The 18,911-nt window shown below is 45.1% G+C and overlaps 1 protein-coding gene across 1 annotated transcript; it reads right to left on the minus strand.

The window, feature by feature from the left end:
• On the minus strand, positions 1–16,316 carry LOC115164575 (U5 small nuclear ribonucleoprotein 200 kDa helicase). The gene is made up of 44 exons (XM_029717209.1): positions 15,926–16,316; positions 15,394–15,557; positions 15,114–15,285; positions 14,748–14,940; positions 14,477–14,631; positions 14,228–14,380; positions 14,033–14,132; positions 13,775–13,911; positions 13,523–13,603; positions 13,181–13,354; positions 12,764–12,901; positions 12,450–12,605; positions 12,148–12,318; positions 11,770–11,963; positions 11,513–11,636; positions 11,197–11,346; positions 10,588–10,698; positions 10,361–10,492; positions 10,028–10,216; positions 9,650–9,847; positions 9,370–9,522; positions 8,209–8,289; positions 7,999–8,082; positions 7,805–7,911; positions 6,741–6,859; positions 6,465–6,619; positions 6,148–6,337; positions 5,842–6,015; positions 5,504–5,664; positions 5,150–5,377; positions 4,825–5,016; positions 4,487–4,665; positions 4,200–4,351; positions 3,987–4,095; positions 3,760–3,868; positions 3,464–3,653; positions 3,163–3,327; positions 2,879–3,000; positions 2,562–2,705; positions 2,212–2,388; positions 1,938–2,098; positions 1,650–1,731; positions 1,454–1,546; positions 1–1,262 (listed from the first exon to the last, which is right to left on the minus strand). The coding sequence occupies exons 1-44, from the start codon at positions 15,968–15,970 to the stop codon at positions 1,113–1,115; spliced, it is 6,414 nt and encodes a 2,137-aa protein (XP_029573069.1). The 5' UTR covers positions 15,971–16,316; the 3' UTR covers positions 1–1,112.
• Positions 16,317–18,911: the final 2,595 nt, after the last annotated feature.

Here is an 18,911-nt window from a genome sequence, read left to right on the forward strand (position 1 = left end):
TAGTCTGGATAATTTTTATTGGAAAAGCCATGACAGCATAAAGGTATTTCACCAACAAACAAAACAGGCTGATCACTCTTAATAGCAGACAGGGTTGGGAGTAGCTTAATTTTTTTACTAATCAGTTGTTGCCAGGGGGAAAAAAATACATTGAGACTGTTAAATGACATTCAAATTAGTCTTGAAAGGCGCAAGCTTGTTCCACCGGAGCGAGTCAGAGGTCACTGATTACACACCAAATGCGTTTGACGGATCCTTTGTCTTCTGACTTAAAGGGAAAGTAATCAGGTTGCCTTACTGAGTTTGACAGGTAGATTATTTACAAAGTACCCAACCATGATTGCAGAGTTGTGAAACAGTTAAATTGAGTCAATCTTTGATATACTATGACTTGTTTACTTAAAATGTAAGCAGACTTCATCTTTTGGTTGACTTCTCTAATTAGGTACTATATACACACACACATTACTATCCTCGACTGGAGCACATTTAAACAATTGTACAAAAAGGTCTGACAATTACCTCAGGCACAATAGAATAAAACAGTCCAAAGAGAGATTCTGACTAAACTTGACTCAATGCCTCTACACTGAACAAAAATAAACAACATATAGGTCCCATGTTTCATGAGCTGAAATAAAAGATCCCAGTTATGTCCCATATGCACAAAAAGCTTCTCACACATTTTGTCCTTTGTTTACATCCCTGTTAGTGAGTGTTTATCTTTTGCCAAGATAATCCATCTGCGTGGCATATTAAAGAGCATGATCATAATACATTGTGTGGGTGAGCGGTTTTCTGATGTAAAGTACCCCATGGTGGCGGTGGGGTTATGGTATGAGCAGGCATAAGCTACGGACAATGAACATTGGCAATTTGAATGCACAATAATACTGCAACGAGATCCTGAGGCCCATTTTTTGGATGGTATCTGTATTGCCAGTCATGTGAAATCCATAGATTAGGGCCTAATTCATTTATTTAAATTGACTGATTTCATATGAACTGTAAAATTGTTGCGTTTATATTTTTGTTCAGTATAAAACAAAACAAACAACCTCTACTGATCCCAGCTTGAATTGAGAAATGACTTGTCATCTGTTGATGCCTGATTAGTCTGAATCACTGTCTCCATCGCTGTCTGCCTCCTTCACATCCACGCTGAACTTATACTCCTGATCACAGCCCATGTAGGCATCACTCATGAAGTACAGTGTGTAGTTGTGAACGCCCAGCACTGGTGCAACAAAGTCCAGCTTCACCTGCAATGGGAGAAAAGGGCACAGAGAGTGAGGCCAAGCAATGCTGACACAGAGGGTATTCACCTTTAAGATTACTTTTGGGCTTTCAGACGCTAGATCAATTACATGCTAGCCTACATGTAGGCGACTCAAAATATGCAGATGCTTGCATGTATTGGCTCTTTAAGGTCCAGTTAGGGTTATAAACAGACCTTGGCCTTCTGCTGCAGGGTCAGCCTCTTAATGGAGATCAGGCTGTTGGACTTGGGGTCTCCAATCACCACCCACCAGCCCTCCTCACGTTTCTGAAACAACACAGTCAAAGGTTAAACATGGTTATTGTTGAGTTTGTGCTTTTTGAATGAATCACTAGAGGAGTTCTGACAAACTGGTGGTGATGATCCATACCTGGGGGAAGAGTGGGGCAATAACAGGCCCAGTCACCTCTTCTTCTCTCTCCAACTGGACCAGAACCAGCACTGGACCTCCACTGTAAACACAAAGCTATGATCAGACACCTTCACTTACTCTTCTTCTCTCATTCTCAATGGTCTATAGATTCACTGGGCAGTAGTAGTAGCAAAGACCTTATAATTAACAACCTCTGAAGCAAACAAACATTTTCCTGTGGTACTGATCTCTCTATATTCAGTCAACCTATTTCCCCACAATCTCTAACACCCCCATTTAAATCACCTCTTGATGTTCTCCTTCTCTGCCACCTCGTAGGACAGTTCAATGTTAGGGTAGCGGTTACAGAAGCGAGCCACGTCAGCTATCTGGGTGTCTGAGAGCTGCAGCAGCCCACTACGATCCTCATCCTCCATCTCCATGATGTCAAAGATACTCTCCACACCCTGAGAGATACGAGAGATCAGCTTCAAGATCCACACCAAAGCAAGATGGCCATGATCCCTTGGATGGAAGTGTTACAAATGAATAGAGTAACAGGCAGTAGTGGATGTGTTACCTTGTCCATGCAGCGTTTGATGTGCTCAGAGGTGAAGTAGGGCAGCTGTTTGAGGTAGGAGTCCTTGGACCACATGGCCTGGGTGACCATCTGAGCCAGCTCCATAGCAGCCAGCGCAGGGCTCAGCCAGCCATTACTGGACAGCACATCTACACAGGCCTGGATCAGACGCACAGCCTGGACAGGACACACAACCGTACACATAGATTTTGAAACACTAGCACACTTCAAATCTGACCCTCTACTTTCCGAACTCTTCAACACTAGGTCATACTAGAGTCTTTCTGTTCTACAGAGTCCATTTAACACACCTTAGACTGCACCAAAGCATCTATTCATTTCTCATTCACCTTGCTGAGGATCTCCTCTGTGTCTGACTGGAGCTCAGCGCTCAACTGCATCCTGGACAAGTGAGCCTGCAACAGCAGGTTGGTCTTCACATGGGGGTCGTTGAACTTGGGGTTGTTCAGTTTGTGGGGCACCTTCTGGGCCAGCTGAAAACACAACATACACAACTTAATTAATGATCATTTCATAGAATGCTTTCAGATTAGTATTTGTGAGCAATGAATTCACACTTTCCATTACTTCCAGTTCTACATGGCTATTTGGGTGGGGTAAGTCTGCAAAAGTGCATATGATTATTGACGTGCATTAGTGTGTTTACCTGTCTGAGCAGGTTGTCCTCATGGTGTCTGATGGGGATGTTCTTGTACTCAGCAGCATTGGAAATGATCTCAATCAATCCACGGATCTTGGTCTTGGCGTTCAGGGACATACTGAACAACTCTGATAAAAACACAAAATATCAGTAACTGAAGTTATATACTGTATAATGTATGTTTTCTATTTTAACATTTGCTTAGTCTGTGGAGTGGTTCACAGCATAGGTGATGTGACTGATAAAGCCATATTTAGTGACAATGGGATGTTGGTTGTGGTAGTTCTCACCGATAGTGGTGTAGTTGATATAGTAGTAGGCAGCGATCATGCCCAAGTTAAGAGGTGCCACGTCCATCTCATCCTCGATGCTGATGCACTTGGACTGCTCCAGGTCATGCAGGGTGTTCTCCACCAGCTCTGACAGGTGGTCGGACAGATGACGGTGAGACATGCCTGGAAGGGAGAGATGGAGAGCAGCACATTAACATAAGACTCCTTGACAAAAACACTACAGGCATGGAAAAATACTACATGTCTAGAATTTCAACAGTAGAGAGCAGTGCCAGTGCTGTAGGTGTGCCTGTCTCACCTTGCAGGTTATAGTAGTTGGGGTTCTGGGTCATGCGGCGGTACAGGAAGGTCCAGGTCAGGTAGTCCACTGCGTCCTGTTTGTTCTCCACCGTCTTGGTGACGATCTCAGCATTGAAGTGGTCGTGCATGCAGTGGTCCAGGTGAGATTCCACCGGCAGGGGCTCATACAGGAACTTCTTGAAGAAATCCTACATTTGAGAAAAATAGATTAGGTGCTAAAATTACAGAATGATGGAGTGACAGAAAAAGTGACTGAGTGAAAATGGAGAGAAAAAGAGGATATTGCTGACGTACCTTTTTGGAACCCTGACACATGATGACACAGCGTCCCTCATCGTCCTGCAGGGGCCGGTTGGCCTTGCCCACCATCTGGAGCACATCGTAGATAGGGTAGTCCACATAGCTGGGGACACAGAGGACATGGTCACTAACACACTTAAACTGAGGCAGTAGGGGGGTCTGAGTGATATAGACTAGGAAATGTAGTCATTACAACAACCAAAAATAAATAAGTTACTTACGCATGTATTTTGCCATTGTAGTACTGGGTGTCCATGATAACAACCAGGTGAGCAGATATGTTTGTGCCCCAGCAGAGGGAGCGTGAGGCCACTACAACCTGGACTGCACCTGCAGACAGAGGACCAGACACAGTGTGTCATTTAACAATCACCCGCTATACTTTCTCTAACTATGTACTATATCAGCAGGTCTAAGGGAGTGGCCAGTCGTACCCGAGTTGAAGAGCTGCTCCACAATCCTGCGTTCTGTAGTGGACAGGCCCTCGTGCAGGTAGCCCACCCCATTGGCCAGCGTCTCCTTCAGGGTGCCGTCTGTCACCTTCTCCAGGAAGGGAGCCAGGTCCTTCTCAGTGCAGTGCAGGAACCTACAGGGAGACAGGAACATCTGTTACTGCTCTGAGACTTCATGTTATAACATCTACCAACACTGTATACATAAAGAGTTTTAACTCCTTGCACCACTCAGAAAGATTAAAGTGTGTAAAGGTTATGGGTCTGACCTCTGAGGGACCACATCAGCAGCACAGAAGGTGAGGATGTCGATGGCGGTGAGGCGGGTCTGTCGGCGGGATGGGACGAACACCACAGCCGGTTTAGAGGGGGAGTGCTTCATGATGGCGTGGTATACTGGCTTGGCCATGGACAGCAAGCGAGTCTGGGTGTGACTCACATTGAAGCCCTGAGAGAGGAATTACAATTAAGTTAAATTGAGCAGATATGATATTATCCAGCCAGATAATAATATATTTTATGGACAAAACCTTATTGGTGTTTTATTTGGATAAGGGCAGGTTGATGATGTAACAGGTTGAGAGGACATTACAGTCATGGTACAGACCTGGATGTGCAGCTCCAGAGGGACAGGCCTGACGTTGGGGTGGAAGTTAAAGGTTGCGGTGGTGCTGCATCCCAGCCAGTGGGCCACGTCTTTGGCGTTGGACAGGGAGGAGCTGAGGGCCACGATGCGGATGGGACGCTCAATCTGAGACGAGATGTACCTCATCCTGGAGCAGATCACCTCCAACACAGGCTTCAAGCAAGACGGTGAGTATGAATATCAATATATTTTACTTCACGTCAAAAAAGCATTGTATAGTTGATATCTAATCAAAGCACTAGGCATGTGGATATATAAGTTTTATCAGTTTGGATCATGGCCTTACCCCGTTCTCTCCTCCAATGAGGTGAGTCTCGTCCACGATGAAGAGGCTGACGTTCTGGACGTTCTTCCTCTGCTTCCAGCGGCGTGACAGGATGTCCCATTTGTCCGGGGTGCTGACAATGATGTCACCCTTCCCCAGCAGCTTCAGGTCAGTGCTAGTCTCTCCCGTCAGCAACACCACCTTCTTATTCAGAGCATCCTGGAACTTCTGGTGCCAGTCAACAAACACCTGGACACACACGAGTGATGTTAAACGGGGTGGAAGGAATGGGTAATATAAGTGCGAATAATCAGAAGTCATACGAAAACAACATTATGTTAAAGTTGAAAACACCCCATCTTGATAACCCTGTACCTGTTCAGCCAGGGCCTCCATGGGTGTGATGTAGACACAGCGTCCCTCTGCGTTGTGCAGCAGCATCCTCAGGATGGCAAACTCAGCACAGATGGTCTTCCCACTGCCGGTGGGGGCTCCCACAAACACGTTGTCATCACTGTTGTACACAGCGTTGAACACTGGACAAAACAGAGAATACCACGTTATTTTACTCACAATGTAAGCACCAAAGGTATAGAGGCATGTGCCTGATCGAAGTCATTGAATGGGCCACATTGGTCTGAGAGGTCAGATGGGTGCAGTGAGAAACTGTTAGCCCAAATGGTGACACTTCAGAGTCTCAGAGTGTGTCTTACCCTGTGTCTGGATGGGGTTGAAGAAGGGAAACTTGTTCTGATAGAGGGTCTCGAAGGCGGCATTACGCAGGGCGGTCACAGGCAGGGGCTGCAAGTCCAGCAGCTCAGTAGGAGGGGGGTACTTCTCTGGCAGGATCAGGTGGCGGAAAGACACCGGCAGCTGGGTCTCACAGGCTGAGAGGGAGAGATGTGCAGAGAGAGAGAGAAACATTTTCAATGGACATCCTCCAAAACTTTAGATTTGCTTATACAGTTTGAATCGACTAAGGTACTAATAAGAGCTAGCCAGAGGAGTGTCGCACTCACACAGCCAGCGGTCAGAGGCCACGCGGATGAAGTACTGTGGGGGCAGGGGCTCGAACACGGGCACAAAGAAGGTGACCAGGTGCTCGTCCTGGGCGTACTTGGCCTTGAGCAGGAAGTACTCGTGGTGTAGGATGACCTCACTGTCTACATCCTCCACCAGGATCCAGAAGGCCTCTGACGAGCCATGCACCTGTATGGGCCACCGAGAAGGTGTGTATGAATGTGTCGGTGTGTTACAGTAAGAAAAACCCAATTTAATCTGAGCCATATAACAGCTATAAACTAACAGCCTGAGGGTAGTGTACAGATCCACTGACCTTGTCATCCCACTGGAAGTCCGGTGTGATGGTGAGCTCCACCTTCAGTGTGGAGCGGGTGATGGGCTGCAGGTGGACGGCCAGGTCCAGTTTGGGGAACTGGTGCACGTACTTATGGATGGTCTTCCCCATCTTGGGCATGCGGATCAACTCACCTGAGGGACAGAAACACTTTCAATGACAACTTCAACAACCGGGGATGAATCAATGAGCATGTAGTGTTAGTGGGTCCAGATCAAGCTGGGGCATTTGGGGTGCAATGCAGAGCAAACTCACCAATCTCATTGTGGTTAAGGTCATAGAGGCGCTCGAAGGGGAAGTTCTTCTTCTCAATCTTCTTGATGACTTCCTCTGGGAGCTTCCTGAACTGACGCAGAGGAGACATGGACTGCCACCTGTGTAGGAGAGGGACACATTCAGACAGAGAAGACCAGAGGAACATCACATTTCATTCTAGCCTCGTCATGTACACTGAACAAAAATATAAAACACAACATGTAAAGTGTTGGTCCCATGTTAAAATAAAATATCCCCAAAATTATCCATACCCACAAAATTTCGTGCACAATTTTTTTGATCTCTTTTAGTGAGCATTTCTCCTTTGCCAAGATAATCAATCCACCTGACAGGTGTGGCATATCAAAAAGCTAATTAAACAGCTAGATCAGTACACAGAGGCACATTTTGCTGGGGACAATAAAAGGCCACTCTAAAATGTGCAGTTATGTCACACAACACAATGCCGTAGATGTCTCAAGTTTTGAGGGGAAGTGCAATTGGCATGCTGACTGCAGGAATGTCCACCAGAGCTGTTGCCAGATCATTGTATGTTAATTTCTCTACCATAAGCCGCCTCCAATGTTGTTTTAGAGAATTTGGCAGTATGTCTAAACGGCCTCACAACCGCACAACACGTGTAACCACACCAGCCCAGGACCTCCACATTCAGCTTCTTCACCTGCGGAATTGTCTGAGACCAGCTACCCAGACAGCTGATGAAACTGAGGAGTATTTCTCTCTGTAATAAAGCCCTTCTGTGGGGAAAAAGTCATTCTGATTGGCTGGGCCTGGTTCCCCAGTGGGTGTGCCCTGGCTTCCAAGTGGATGGGCCTATGCCCTCCCAGGCCCACCCATGGCTGCGCCCCTGCCCAGTCATGTGAAATCCATAGATTAGGGCCTAATTAATTAATTTCAATTGACTGATTTCCTTATATGAACTGTAACTCAGTTAAATCGTTGAAATTGTTGCATTTATATTTTTGTTAACTATAATTCACTAGGACTGGTGACTAAGGTGTTCATCAGTGAAAACTAGGAATAAACAGCAATGGTTAACTTACATCCTCTTGTCAATCATCTTGCAGAGGTTCATGGTTTTGTCTGTGAGCTGGGCCCATCCCCTGCTCAGGACGATCTCAAAGATGGCTCGCATCAGTCTTCCAGCACTCTGAGGAAGGATATAGTTAACAGTCAGATGCTGGTAAAATACTTAAAACATCTCTCAAATCAAACAAACAAATGGACATAGCCTTACCTGCGTCACGTAGACCATGTCAGCCATCAGAGCAAAGCCCTCCAGTTTGAGCTGAGAGATGTAAGCCTGGAGCAGCACGTTGATCTGTAATAAGAACACACACCTCAGAACTGGCTCATAGCAACAGGGCTCTAGCAATACATACTGCAGCGGTGTTCCATATCATTGATCAGTGTAGTGTCAACATTGACACATGTAGTAGTAGTAAACCTTGGCGCTGGGCTCCTCAATGCTCTCCTTCACTGGAATGGGAACTCTCTCCAGCAGCTTTTGCAGTTCCAGCTTCTCTTCCTAAAATAAGACCCCACGTGAGCATTCATGTATCTGTAGCATTTTACTGTACATCAGTTGCTGGTTTGGTATAGACCTAGGCCAAAAGCATTCAGTAACATGTGTGGCCTTTTGTAATTAAATATAGTATTCTAGAGTAGGGATGGGCATTTTAAATGATTTCATTTTTCCCCCCTGGCTATTCAGATAGTCGAAATACAATTTTTTTTTTTTTTTAAGTTTTCAAACTTCAATGGAGACAGCCGGTGTGCTGCCCTCTGCTTGTTTCAGCAGAAGGGTGTGTGTAGGAGAGAGAGAGAAAGTAGCCAAACTTGTTGCTGCCATAGGTTATCTATCTTACCATCTGGTAGTGCCTGTCTTTGCTGCATCAAATCATTGTAAAGAAGCTAGCTGGCTACAGGCCAGTTAAAGACTCTAGCTAGCTACCTGGTTAACTTAACTGGCTACTGTAGCTAGCTAGCTTCTTTACAACGATTTGATGCAGGCAAGACAGGCACTATCAGATGGTATGATAGAAAAACGTGTTGCTGCTGTTATCTAGCTAGCTAAGGTAGCACGCATAACTAATTGAGTATTTCTTGCATGCACTTCCTGTCCTTGTCTACAACAACTCCATTCATATGAAACAACAGCCTACGTCCTGGTTGATTATTTTAGCCTACTCCTTCTCATTTAGCCAACTGAATTCTGTTATTTTAATTCCCTTTTGTATTGATTAGAAATCTCCCACTTCACTTGCTACACATGGAGCCTCTGACTGCAGCAGCGCTTTGATTGGCTGACAATAACAACAAGCTACTCGTGTGAAATGAGTGTAGGCTGCCGGTGAATCTTTTTTATGGGGCGCACTCATACAAACTGTCATTAAACATAAAATAAATATGTAATGGTTTATCCTTGTAGGCTATGTAACAATGTCACATAGATAATCGTATTTCATTTTAGTCAAATCCTTTTCATTGTTAAAGTAAGCCAATATTTATTCCCTCAAAAGTTAATACTCTCCCAAGTAAGCGAATAGTAACGCCCATTTGGATATTTGAATAACCGTGCCCATCCCTATTCTAGAGTGCTGCATACCTCTCTGACAGTGATGTTCCTGAACTCAGAGGAGAGAGAGAAGACACGGAAAAGCTCGATCTCACTGAGGGTGGGCTTCAGCAGCTGGTTGTACGTCTGGATGGAGTCATGGGTGATGTAGAAGTGGCTGGCGATGCGACCCAGATCCGTCACCTTCAGGGAAGGATGAGAAAAGTCATCTATTATGAATATCAATAGCATAATCTTTGTTTTCACCATCTTAGAATCTTGAAGAGGCCTCAATAGGTCAGTGTCACTGCATTGGTAGAGCAGTGTGTACCTGGAAAGCGCCGGTCCGCTTGTCGTACTTGACCAGGCTGTTCTTGTCCAGCACATTGGCTGCAGTGTGGATCAGGTCCATCCTGCGGCGCTCCAGCAGGGGGTCAGAGCTGCGGTCGTCATGGGAGACTCCGTACAGGGTGGGGTTACGGAGCATGCGCACGTACAGGTAGGTGTAGCCCAGCCAGTTCACTGCGTCCTGATGAGGAGACAACAAGGGAGGAGTAAGACCTCTACAGCAGCAAGGGTTTGAATGTTAGCACTAATGGTTCTAGTTGATCAGTCTCTCCACAGGTAGTTTCAGTAGCAAACCACAGCATGTCTGTATTGTTATTAGTGGTGAGTTGTGTGCGGTGTTGTAAATCCAGTTTACGCTCACCTTAGCATTCTGCACGTTGCCCAGCACTATCTCAGCGTTGAGCATGTCTGGCAACTTGGAAACCATCTGGCTCTCGATGGGCAGCTGCTGGTTGAGCAGAGATAGGTAGTACTGCAGCTCCCCATGGGATGTGATCAGAATGCCCTCTCCCTTGGTGTCGTACTGAGGACGCCCAGCTCGACCAAGCATCTGAACACAGCACAGAACATAGGTGTCATTCAAACTTACAAAGCTAGAGTTTGAGCATTATCTAGCTCATAAAATACTCTGCTACAGTGAAGTCTAGCTCTGTGTATGTACCTCACTAGTCTAATCCAGCCAATGCAGACTAACCTGTAGAATGTCCAGGGCTCCCAGCTCTGTCCATCTGCCTTTTTCTGGGCTATACACCTGGGTGCCTTTGATGATGACAGTATGTGCAGGCAGATTCACACCCCAGGCCAATGTGGCTGTGGACACCAGCACCTGAAACAGACAGAGCCCTTTCAGTGAGACAGGTCCGGTGACGTTGTAACAATAGCTCTGACTGTATTAAAGGAAAGAGGTTAGTAGAGACTAACCTGGATGTGGCGATCAGCAAAGAGATCTTCCACCAAGGTACGGTCCACTCTGGTCATACCAGCATGATGGATGGCAAAACCGTAGGGCAGCAAGTCCTTCAGCTCAAGGTTCTGGGGGACGAAAAAAAATGTATGTAATGTTCCTTTTTTTTTTAAGGTACAATATGCAGAAATCGCTTCGCCATTTCCTGGTTGCTAAAATTCTAATAGTTAAATTAATTTCAGTTTGTGACAAATCTAAACCACTGTGAAATATATTTTCAATAATCAAAATTATTGTATGTTCAGCTGTTTAAAGCTGGTGTTCAAAACCAAAAGTAAAAGATGTAAAACGAAACTTAACGGGAAGCATAGAAATAGCGCACATAAAACAGATCTACCGCTGCTTAGACTTGCTTTCAATGAGAATGGCAGATCTATAACTCACAATTCTATGTGAATTTGTTTTGGTCGCCCAAAAAGTTACATATTGCAGCTTTAATAATCAGATTATTGTACAATTTGTTTTTTTACTCACAGATTTGGGACAGATGTGTGTAGAATTCTGGACATGGAGAGATTCTACAGGCTTTGTTAGCTAAAATTAGTCCCCAGGTCAGATGAACTCACCTTACACTGCTCTGCCTCAGTCCTGAGGACCTCAGTTGAGGCTGACCCCTCCCTCAGGAACAGCCCCAGGGTGTCTTTCTCCAGACACATGTCCCTGATAGCCCGGGCCGTCTTCCCCGTCTCCTTCCTGGAGTGGACAAACACCAGCACCTGGCAAACACAAGTTAGCACACGAATACTAGATTGTGTGGAACTTTCTGTCTGTTGATATTTCTCATCTGATAGACATTAGGATTTTCCAGGATCTCATGTTTTGTGTTGGCGGCAATGCAGAGTCAGATGATGGCTGAAGAACACTAGGCTGAGCAGGCCTCACCTGGTTCTTCCCAGCATGCTCCATGATCTTCTCATAGACAATTTCATTCATGATCTGGAAGCGCTTGATAGCCTTCTTCTCAGTGATGCCCACATATGTCTGTTCCAGGGGCACTGGACGGAAACTGGAAGACAGAAAAGACTATCAGTCAGATTTGTGCTTCCAATCCAACCTCTCACAAAACCTGTTCATCTATAGTAGGATGATAAGTGAGAGTGTGTGGAGAGATTGACCCTCCTTCCTGAGCCCTGGCTGACCTGTTGTCGAAGTAGAAGAGTCCCTTGGCGGGGTCTACTCGCAGGCAGGTGGCCACGTCCTCGTAGTTGGGCAGGGTGGCACTGAGACCCAGCAGACGCACGTCCTCCTGGGTCAGCTCCACGTTGCGGATGGTCCTGGCCACCAGAGACTCCAGCACTGGCCCACGGTCGTCATGCAGCAGATGGATCTCATCCTGACCACCAGACACACACTCAGTTACATACAGCTCTTACACCCAATGAGTTTATAACTACAGTTTTAAAAATCATGTCAAATAACGTAAATGCTTGGGAAATAGTAATGGGATGTTTGACTAAAGGGTCTTGCATAAAGTCCATAAGAGGACCATTTAAGTTTGAGAGCGTGTCTGTACTTACAATGATGATGAGGCGCACTAGCTGGGTATAGGTGCGCTCGCCTCCTTTGCGTGTGATGATGTCCCATTTCTCTGGGGTGCAGACGATGACCTGGGTGGCATTGATCTCCTCTTTACACAGCTGGTGGTCTCCTGTCAGCTCAGACACTGTGATGCCATAACTGGCCAGACGCTGGGAGGGAGGGAGACATGCAAAACACAATCACAGAATTCCTTATTATACAAACATAGCTCTCCTGGCAATTTAAGTGCGTGACAGCATATAACACTGAGTTCGGACCCCATAAAAAGAACAAGTCTCACCTTACTAAAGCTTCCCACCATCTCCTGTACCAGCGAGCGCATAGGAGCCACATAGATGATCTTGAAGTCGTCCAAGTTAATGGTTCCGTCCAGATTGATGTGCTTGCCGATCTCTCTTAGCATAGCCATGAGGGCCACGTTGGTCTTACCTGCTCCCTGGAGGTACCCAGGGGAATAAACAGAGGAAGAAAATACATTGGGATAAGTTATAAAACAAAACGGAGTTCAACAATGGCACTTTTGAACATATGCAACATGACAGAGTGCTGAGCAGAGAGCAGTGTATTATAGTTGACCGTGGTTTATTTACTAACCGTAGGAGCACACACCAGCAGGTTCTCATCGGTCTCCATAGCAGTCTTGAACAGCTTGCTCTGAATGCGGTTCAGGGTTTTGAACCCTTCGAAACCTGCCTGGGCATACTTGGGCAGCTTCTCAATGGTCACCAGCACCTAATAATACAGATGATCAATTGAGGCTTGGGTGACAGTTCTTGAAAATAAGACCATTCACTTGCTAGAAGCGTCAGTACTTGCAACGCATGGTGTTTGCAACGCCAGGGTTGTGGGTTCGATTCCCACGGGGGGCCAGTACGAAAAAAATAAATAAAACAAATGTATGAAATGAAATGTAAGTCGCTCTGGATAAGAGCGTCTGCTAAATGACTAAAATGTAAAAATGTAAAATGTACATCAACAACAAAAAATATGAATACATAGGCGCACACACACCTCATCGTCAGCGAAGGGCTTGGGTTTGAGTGCAGGAACGTGCACCTCCTCGTAGCCTTTGCGCTGCTTGCGAAAGGAGCCATCGGGCAGCTGGCACCTCTTGTTGGCCATGAAGTGGCTTCCCTGGGTGAAGGCCAGGTCCTCCAGGTCCAGCAACTGTTTAGGGGTCATGGACTGAGAGGGGGGGGGTAAATGGTTGAAGTTAGGATTTATTTAGCATCAATGTATTCATATTGAATGTATGTCATTGCTACATGTGTGTAATGTTTATAGTTTATGTGAAAATCGTCTGTGGATTACAGTGGCTATAGTCATGCGTGCATTATTCATGGTCCTCCTCACCTCTCCATGGTCAATGTCCATAGACTCCAAGTCATTGTCCACGCGAGACTTCCTTACTCTCTCCCTGCGAGATCGCTCTTCCTGAAGACATGAACACCAGCCATTGTTTGAGACCAAAGGAACCAACATTAAATGCTTAGGTGATCATTTATCCTTCTATGTATTTCAGTCTGTTCCAATACGTCTACAGTACACAGTGTAGAAACAATGATTTATCCAGTGATTAATACAACAATTAAGATGGTTTCTTACCCTAATAATATCCTCCTTCTCAGTCTCCTGCAGCTGATAAAGAACTTTGGACAAGTCTGGATCTGTCTCCATCTTTCCTATGATCTTCTCCTTCTCTGCTTCGCTCTGAGCACTTGCCAACATGGTACAGTACTGGACTGTGAGGGAGCAGAGAAATTGATTATGAGTGACCTCTCAATTTTGGCAATGCATGCTGTTATAGTCCCCCTCTAAATGTTAACTTAATGTACATTAGTTGTGGAAATGATAGGTACTCACTCATGCGACGATGCTGACGAAGGATTTTGATGAAGTCAAAGGTGTTGAATCCCAACAGTAAGACCAGCTGGTTCTCACATTCTCGGTCATCACTGGCCGTCTGTGGAATACAGAGACAGGGAGTCAGTCAGAGACCAAGGCAACCACATAGACAAAGGCAGAGATACTGAAACAAATACACACACAAACACATACCTTGAGGATCTCCAGAACCTCATCTGCTTTCTTCTGAGAGATTATGGCATCGTCATAGAAACGGCTGAGCTGACGTTGGAGCCAGAAGGCATCGATGTCACGAGGGTGCAGCTCCTTCTTCTTGGCTGTCATCACATCACCTGTCACACCAAGCTACGTGATACATGTTTAATTAGTGCAAAGGTTAAAAGAAACATTGTAGTTTAGTATAAACACAGACGTGTGTGTTATGTGAATGAGGGGTCTTACATTGGCTGTCAGAGTGCAGCCCAAGTCTGCTTCCTCTCCTTCACTCTCTTCGTCTGATCCGTCATCTCGCACCTCCCCAAACTGGTCCTCATCACCCTCCTCCTCATCAGATTCAAACTGGACATTCACTCCGTATGTTTCGTCAATGTTGTCATCTGTGTGTTGAAACATTGGTTCACTTTAATGCATAATAGTAGCCATAAATGAATGCACGATCCAGTTGAGTGAATATAATGTAAACATTCCTTCATCATTGTGTTCATTTCCTTACCCATGTTCTGGAGCTCTTTGTCACCCCCGTAGTCACTGATCTTCTTGCCCAGGTTGACCAACACGTGGTAGCGTGTGTCATCTGCAGGCCCTAGTAACTGCTCCACTTCCCGCCGTCTCTCCTTGTCCCTCATCTTGTCATTCTTCAGCACAGCCAGCACCTCGTCAGCCGCTCCACACAGGATATCTCTCGGCTGCAGAGATACAAAAATACAGCACAGGCATAATCAAGTCATTGATTTGAATAGAACATTGTTCATTCCACCATTATATATGGTCTGCATAGTGTTCTTCATTCTTTTCAAACCAATGACCCCTTGAGACAGACACATAATTGCACAAGTGTCTTAACAGTTGTTTCTCTGACCTGATCTCCAAGCGCAGCCTGGATGAAGCTGAGAAGGACCTCATAGGTCTCCCTGGTCTCCTTGGTCTTAGGCTTGTACACGATGCCCACCATCTCATCAATGCCCTCTGACAGGAGGGTGAAGCCCTTCATCTTGTTCATGTCATGCCTGTCCTCATCTCTCTTCCTCCTCCTGCACAGTTCAAAAGACAAAGGTGGAGGGAATAGTCATACATGGGTCAGTCAAGAAGTGTTTCAGACATGCACCAGAAAAAATACTTGAAGAGGCAGTTGTACTTACTTTGCCCGTCTCTCCTCCAGCATTGAAGGTTTGGTCCTCTGGGACTTGTCACCCATCTTGGTTCCCACCAACTTCCCCACCAGGGACAGCACCTCTCCTGTGGGCTCATCACGCCTTGTGCGGTCAATGAGCGAACGGTCCGCTTGCAAGACCAAGTTGGAGTTCTAGTATTGGACAATAGACAAAGTTAAGAGGAAGGGTAAAGCAACTTGCCTTCACCATGCTGGCTAGTTACACACTTACTGAAGCACAAAAATAAAAAAACTTATTGAGAAATTCGTTTGTCAACATTAGGACAAACTGGCTAGCTAACAGACTAACGTTAACTGGCTAACTTCTCGCTAACTACCTAGTTAGTAACCAGTAGAAAGTACAATACTGTGTCCAGCCACATTAGCATACCGGTAACACGTTAGATAACTACCGAACTACTGCAAACTACTTAGACGCAAGAAAACAATACAGCATGAGTGAAAACATCTCGAAGTAACGTTAGTTAGCTAACGTCAGCTTAGTTCAATGTCATACTTACCGCTTTGTACTCATACTGCAAGCTACGTGCAGTAACATCCGCCATGATTGCTTGAATGAAAGTTTAAGCACTTTTGTGGTTCAAAAGTTACAATTTACAGTGTCACTGGATGAACGATGACTAGCTAATGTTAGCTAGCTGAACGTTAGCTAGCGAGTTTCTAGAGCAGCCAGCTAAGATGGGGATGCTATACTAAGGTTGGCTAACATTAGCTCCACTGCCAATGTTGGTGTGCTTGGATCGAGAAATTGAGGTAAGCGAAAATCCTTTGTATCAATATATACACTTAGCGATATGTGATGTACTTGTTGTTAGTAAAAGCGTTAGCCATACGTTTCTGCAAACACGCTCGCTCCAACAACAAGCGGCGCTTCAGTTACTACTTCCGCTTCCGTTCGTGTCGTAGGTCAAATTCGAGATTATATTTTTTGTACAGTTACCTCTATCAATTCGATGAAGCAGTACCGCTCTGGCCAATTTAATTAAATATGGGGTTTTCTAGAATCTAAACTAATAGTGAGAGTATAGCATCCCCATCCATATGTTAGTGCTGGGTCAGGTGTCCCTGGTTCAAAACCCCCGCTCAGACTGTTCCTCATCAACCACCACTGACTGTATTGTTAGCCCAGCTGGGCTTTGGTGACAATTATATAATGACAAGAGGTCATATAGGTTTGTGAATACTGCCCAACAAAGGCATAGCTAATAATTGGGCTGCTGTGCCATTCTTTTTTTTTAAATAGTTAGGAAATTGCCTGCAGTTGCTCCATTCCCTTTGTGTTTGTACATACTGCAATATACTGTAGCTGTAGTGTATAGCCTGATCGCTAATCTCTATTGCATAGCCTAGTAATCTGTGTGGCACTTTGGTGATAAAAAAACTACAATTAAAATGGTGGATAGTATTTTAATATGTATGTTAGTGTGTATCATCTGCTGGATCTTTTCCCTTCCTAAATACTTCCTGTACTGCGATCACCTCAGGCCCACCCAGTGTCAAATTATCTGGACACACACACACTAGGCTACGTATACAGTAGATGTAAAATACTGTACTATCCACTGGTATCCACCATTTCATTATTATCCTATCATTTTTTATCACCCAGGTGCCACACATAAACACATTATGTTTCTATGATTGATTATGTTAATGAAAGACTAGAATAATCAAGATTTTATGAGGATTACAATGTATTATATGTGTATTATATGTGCCTGTGTAAACCATGACGGAGGGTATTCATCTATTATTTCTTCAAACTACATATCAAGTTACAAGTTACATATCAAGTCCTTGCCCGGCAACATTTCCTCATCTCCCACCCCTTCTAATGTGACTATCTCAATGCTTCTCCCTCTTTTTCCCCTGCCCCGGTACAAAGTTTCTCCCTGCAGGCAGTCACTGAGTCCGAGGTCCTTTCTGGGGTGGCTCCCATTGCTTGGAAGGCAGCCACGGTTCATCCTGTATTTAAAGGTGGAGATCAAGCTGATCCTACTGTAACTGTTATAGGCATATTTCTATTTTGCCCTGTTTATCAAAAGTGTTGGAAAAACTTGTCAATATTCAACTGACTGGCTTTCTTGATGTCTATAGTATTCTCTCAGGTATGCAATCTGGTTTCCGCTCAGGTTATGGATGTGTCACTGCAACCTTGAAGGCCCTCAATGATGTCACCATTGCCCTTGATTCTAAGCAATGTTGTGCTGCTGTTTTTATTGACTTGGTCAAATCTTTTGATACGGTAGACCATTCCATTCTTGCGGGCCTAGTTTGCTAACTACCTCTCTCAAAGAGTGCAGCATATAAAGCCAGAAAATTTACTGTCTCAGCCACTGCCTGTTGACAAAGGAGTCCCCCAAGGCTCGATCCTAGGCCCCACGCTCTTCTCCATTTACATCAACAGCATAGCTCAGGCAGTAGGAAGCTCTCTCATCCATTTATATGCAGATTATACAGTCTTATACTCAGCTGACCCCTCCCCAGATTTTGTGTTAAATGCTCCACAACAAAGCTTTCTTAGTGTCCAACAAGCTTTCTCTGCCCTTAATCTTGTTCTGAACACCTCCAAAACAAAGGTAATGTGGTTTGGTAAGGAGAATGCCCCTCTCCCCACAGGTGTGATTACTACCTCTGAGGGTTTAGAGCTTGAGGTAGTCACCTCATACAAGTACTTGAGAGTATGGCTAGACGGTACACTGTCCTTCTCTCAGCACATATCAAAGCTGCAGGCTAAAGTTAAATTAAGAATTGGTTTCCTCTATCGTAATCGCTCCTCTTTCACCCCAGCTGCCAAACTAACCCTGATTCAGATGACCATCCTTCCCATGTAAGATTACGGAGACATAATTTATAGATCGGCAGGCAAGGGTGCTCTCGAGCGGCTAGATGTTCTTTACAATTCGGCCATCAGATTTGCCACCAAGGCTCCTTATATGATGCGTCACTGCACTCTATACTCCTCTGTAAACTGGTCATCTCTGTATACCCATCGCAAGACACACTGGTTGATGCTTATTTATAAAACCCTCTTAGGCCTCACTTCCCCATATCTGAGATATCTACTGCAGCCCTCATCCTCCACATACAACACCTGTTCTGCCAGTCACATTCTGTTAAAGGTTCCAAAAGCACACACATCCCTAGGTCACTCCTCTTTTCAGTTCGCTGCAGCAGTTTTTCTAAATCTCTTCATTCAAAGACTCAATCATGGACACTCTTACTGACAGTTGTGGCTGCTTTGTGTGATGTATTATTGTCTCTACCTTCTTGCCCTTTGTGCTGTTGTCTGTTCCCATTAATGTTTGTACCATGTTTTGTGCTGCTACCATGTTGTGTTGCTACCATGTTGTTATGTTGTGTTGCTACCATGCTGTGTTGTTATGTGTTGCTGCCTTGCTATGTTGTTGTCTTAGGTCTATCTTTATGTAGTGTTGTGTTGTCTCTCTTGTCGTGATGTGTGTTTTGTCCTATGTTTATATTTGA

This window comes from Salmo trutta, chromosome 27 (genome assembly GCF_901001165.1).
Source record: "Salmo trutta chromosome 27, fSalTru1.1, whole genome shotgun sequence".
In the NCBI taxonomy this organism is placed as follows: domain Eukaryota; kingdom Metazoa; phylum Chordata; class Actinopteri; order Salmoniformes; family Salmonidae; genus Salmo; species Salmo trutta.

What these genes read in the sequence shown, in the direction of transcription:
- LOC115164575 (XM_029717209.1), bottom strand. Translation starts at nt 15,970, where the DNA reads ATGGCGGATGTTACTGCACGTAGCTTGCAGTATGAGTACAAAGCG. An exon ending in TGCTGGTGTGTGCTCCTACG is followed by an intron (nt 12,606 to 12,763) that starts GTTAGTAAATAA and finishes GGGTACCTCCAG; the next exon opens with GGAGCAGGTAAGACCAACGT. An exon ending in TCATTGGAGGAGAGAACGGG is followed by an intron (nt 5,017 to 5,149) that starts GTAAGGCCATGA and finishes TCTTGCTTGAAG; the next exon opens with CCTGTGTTGGAGGTGATCTG.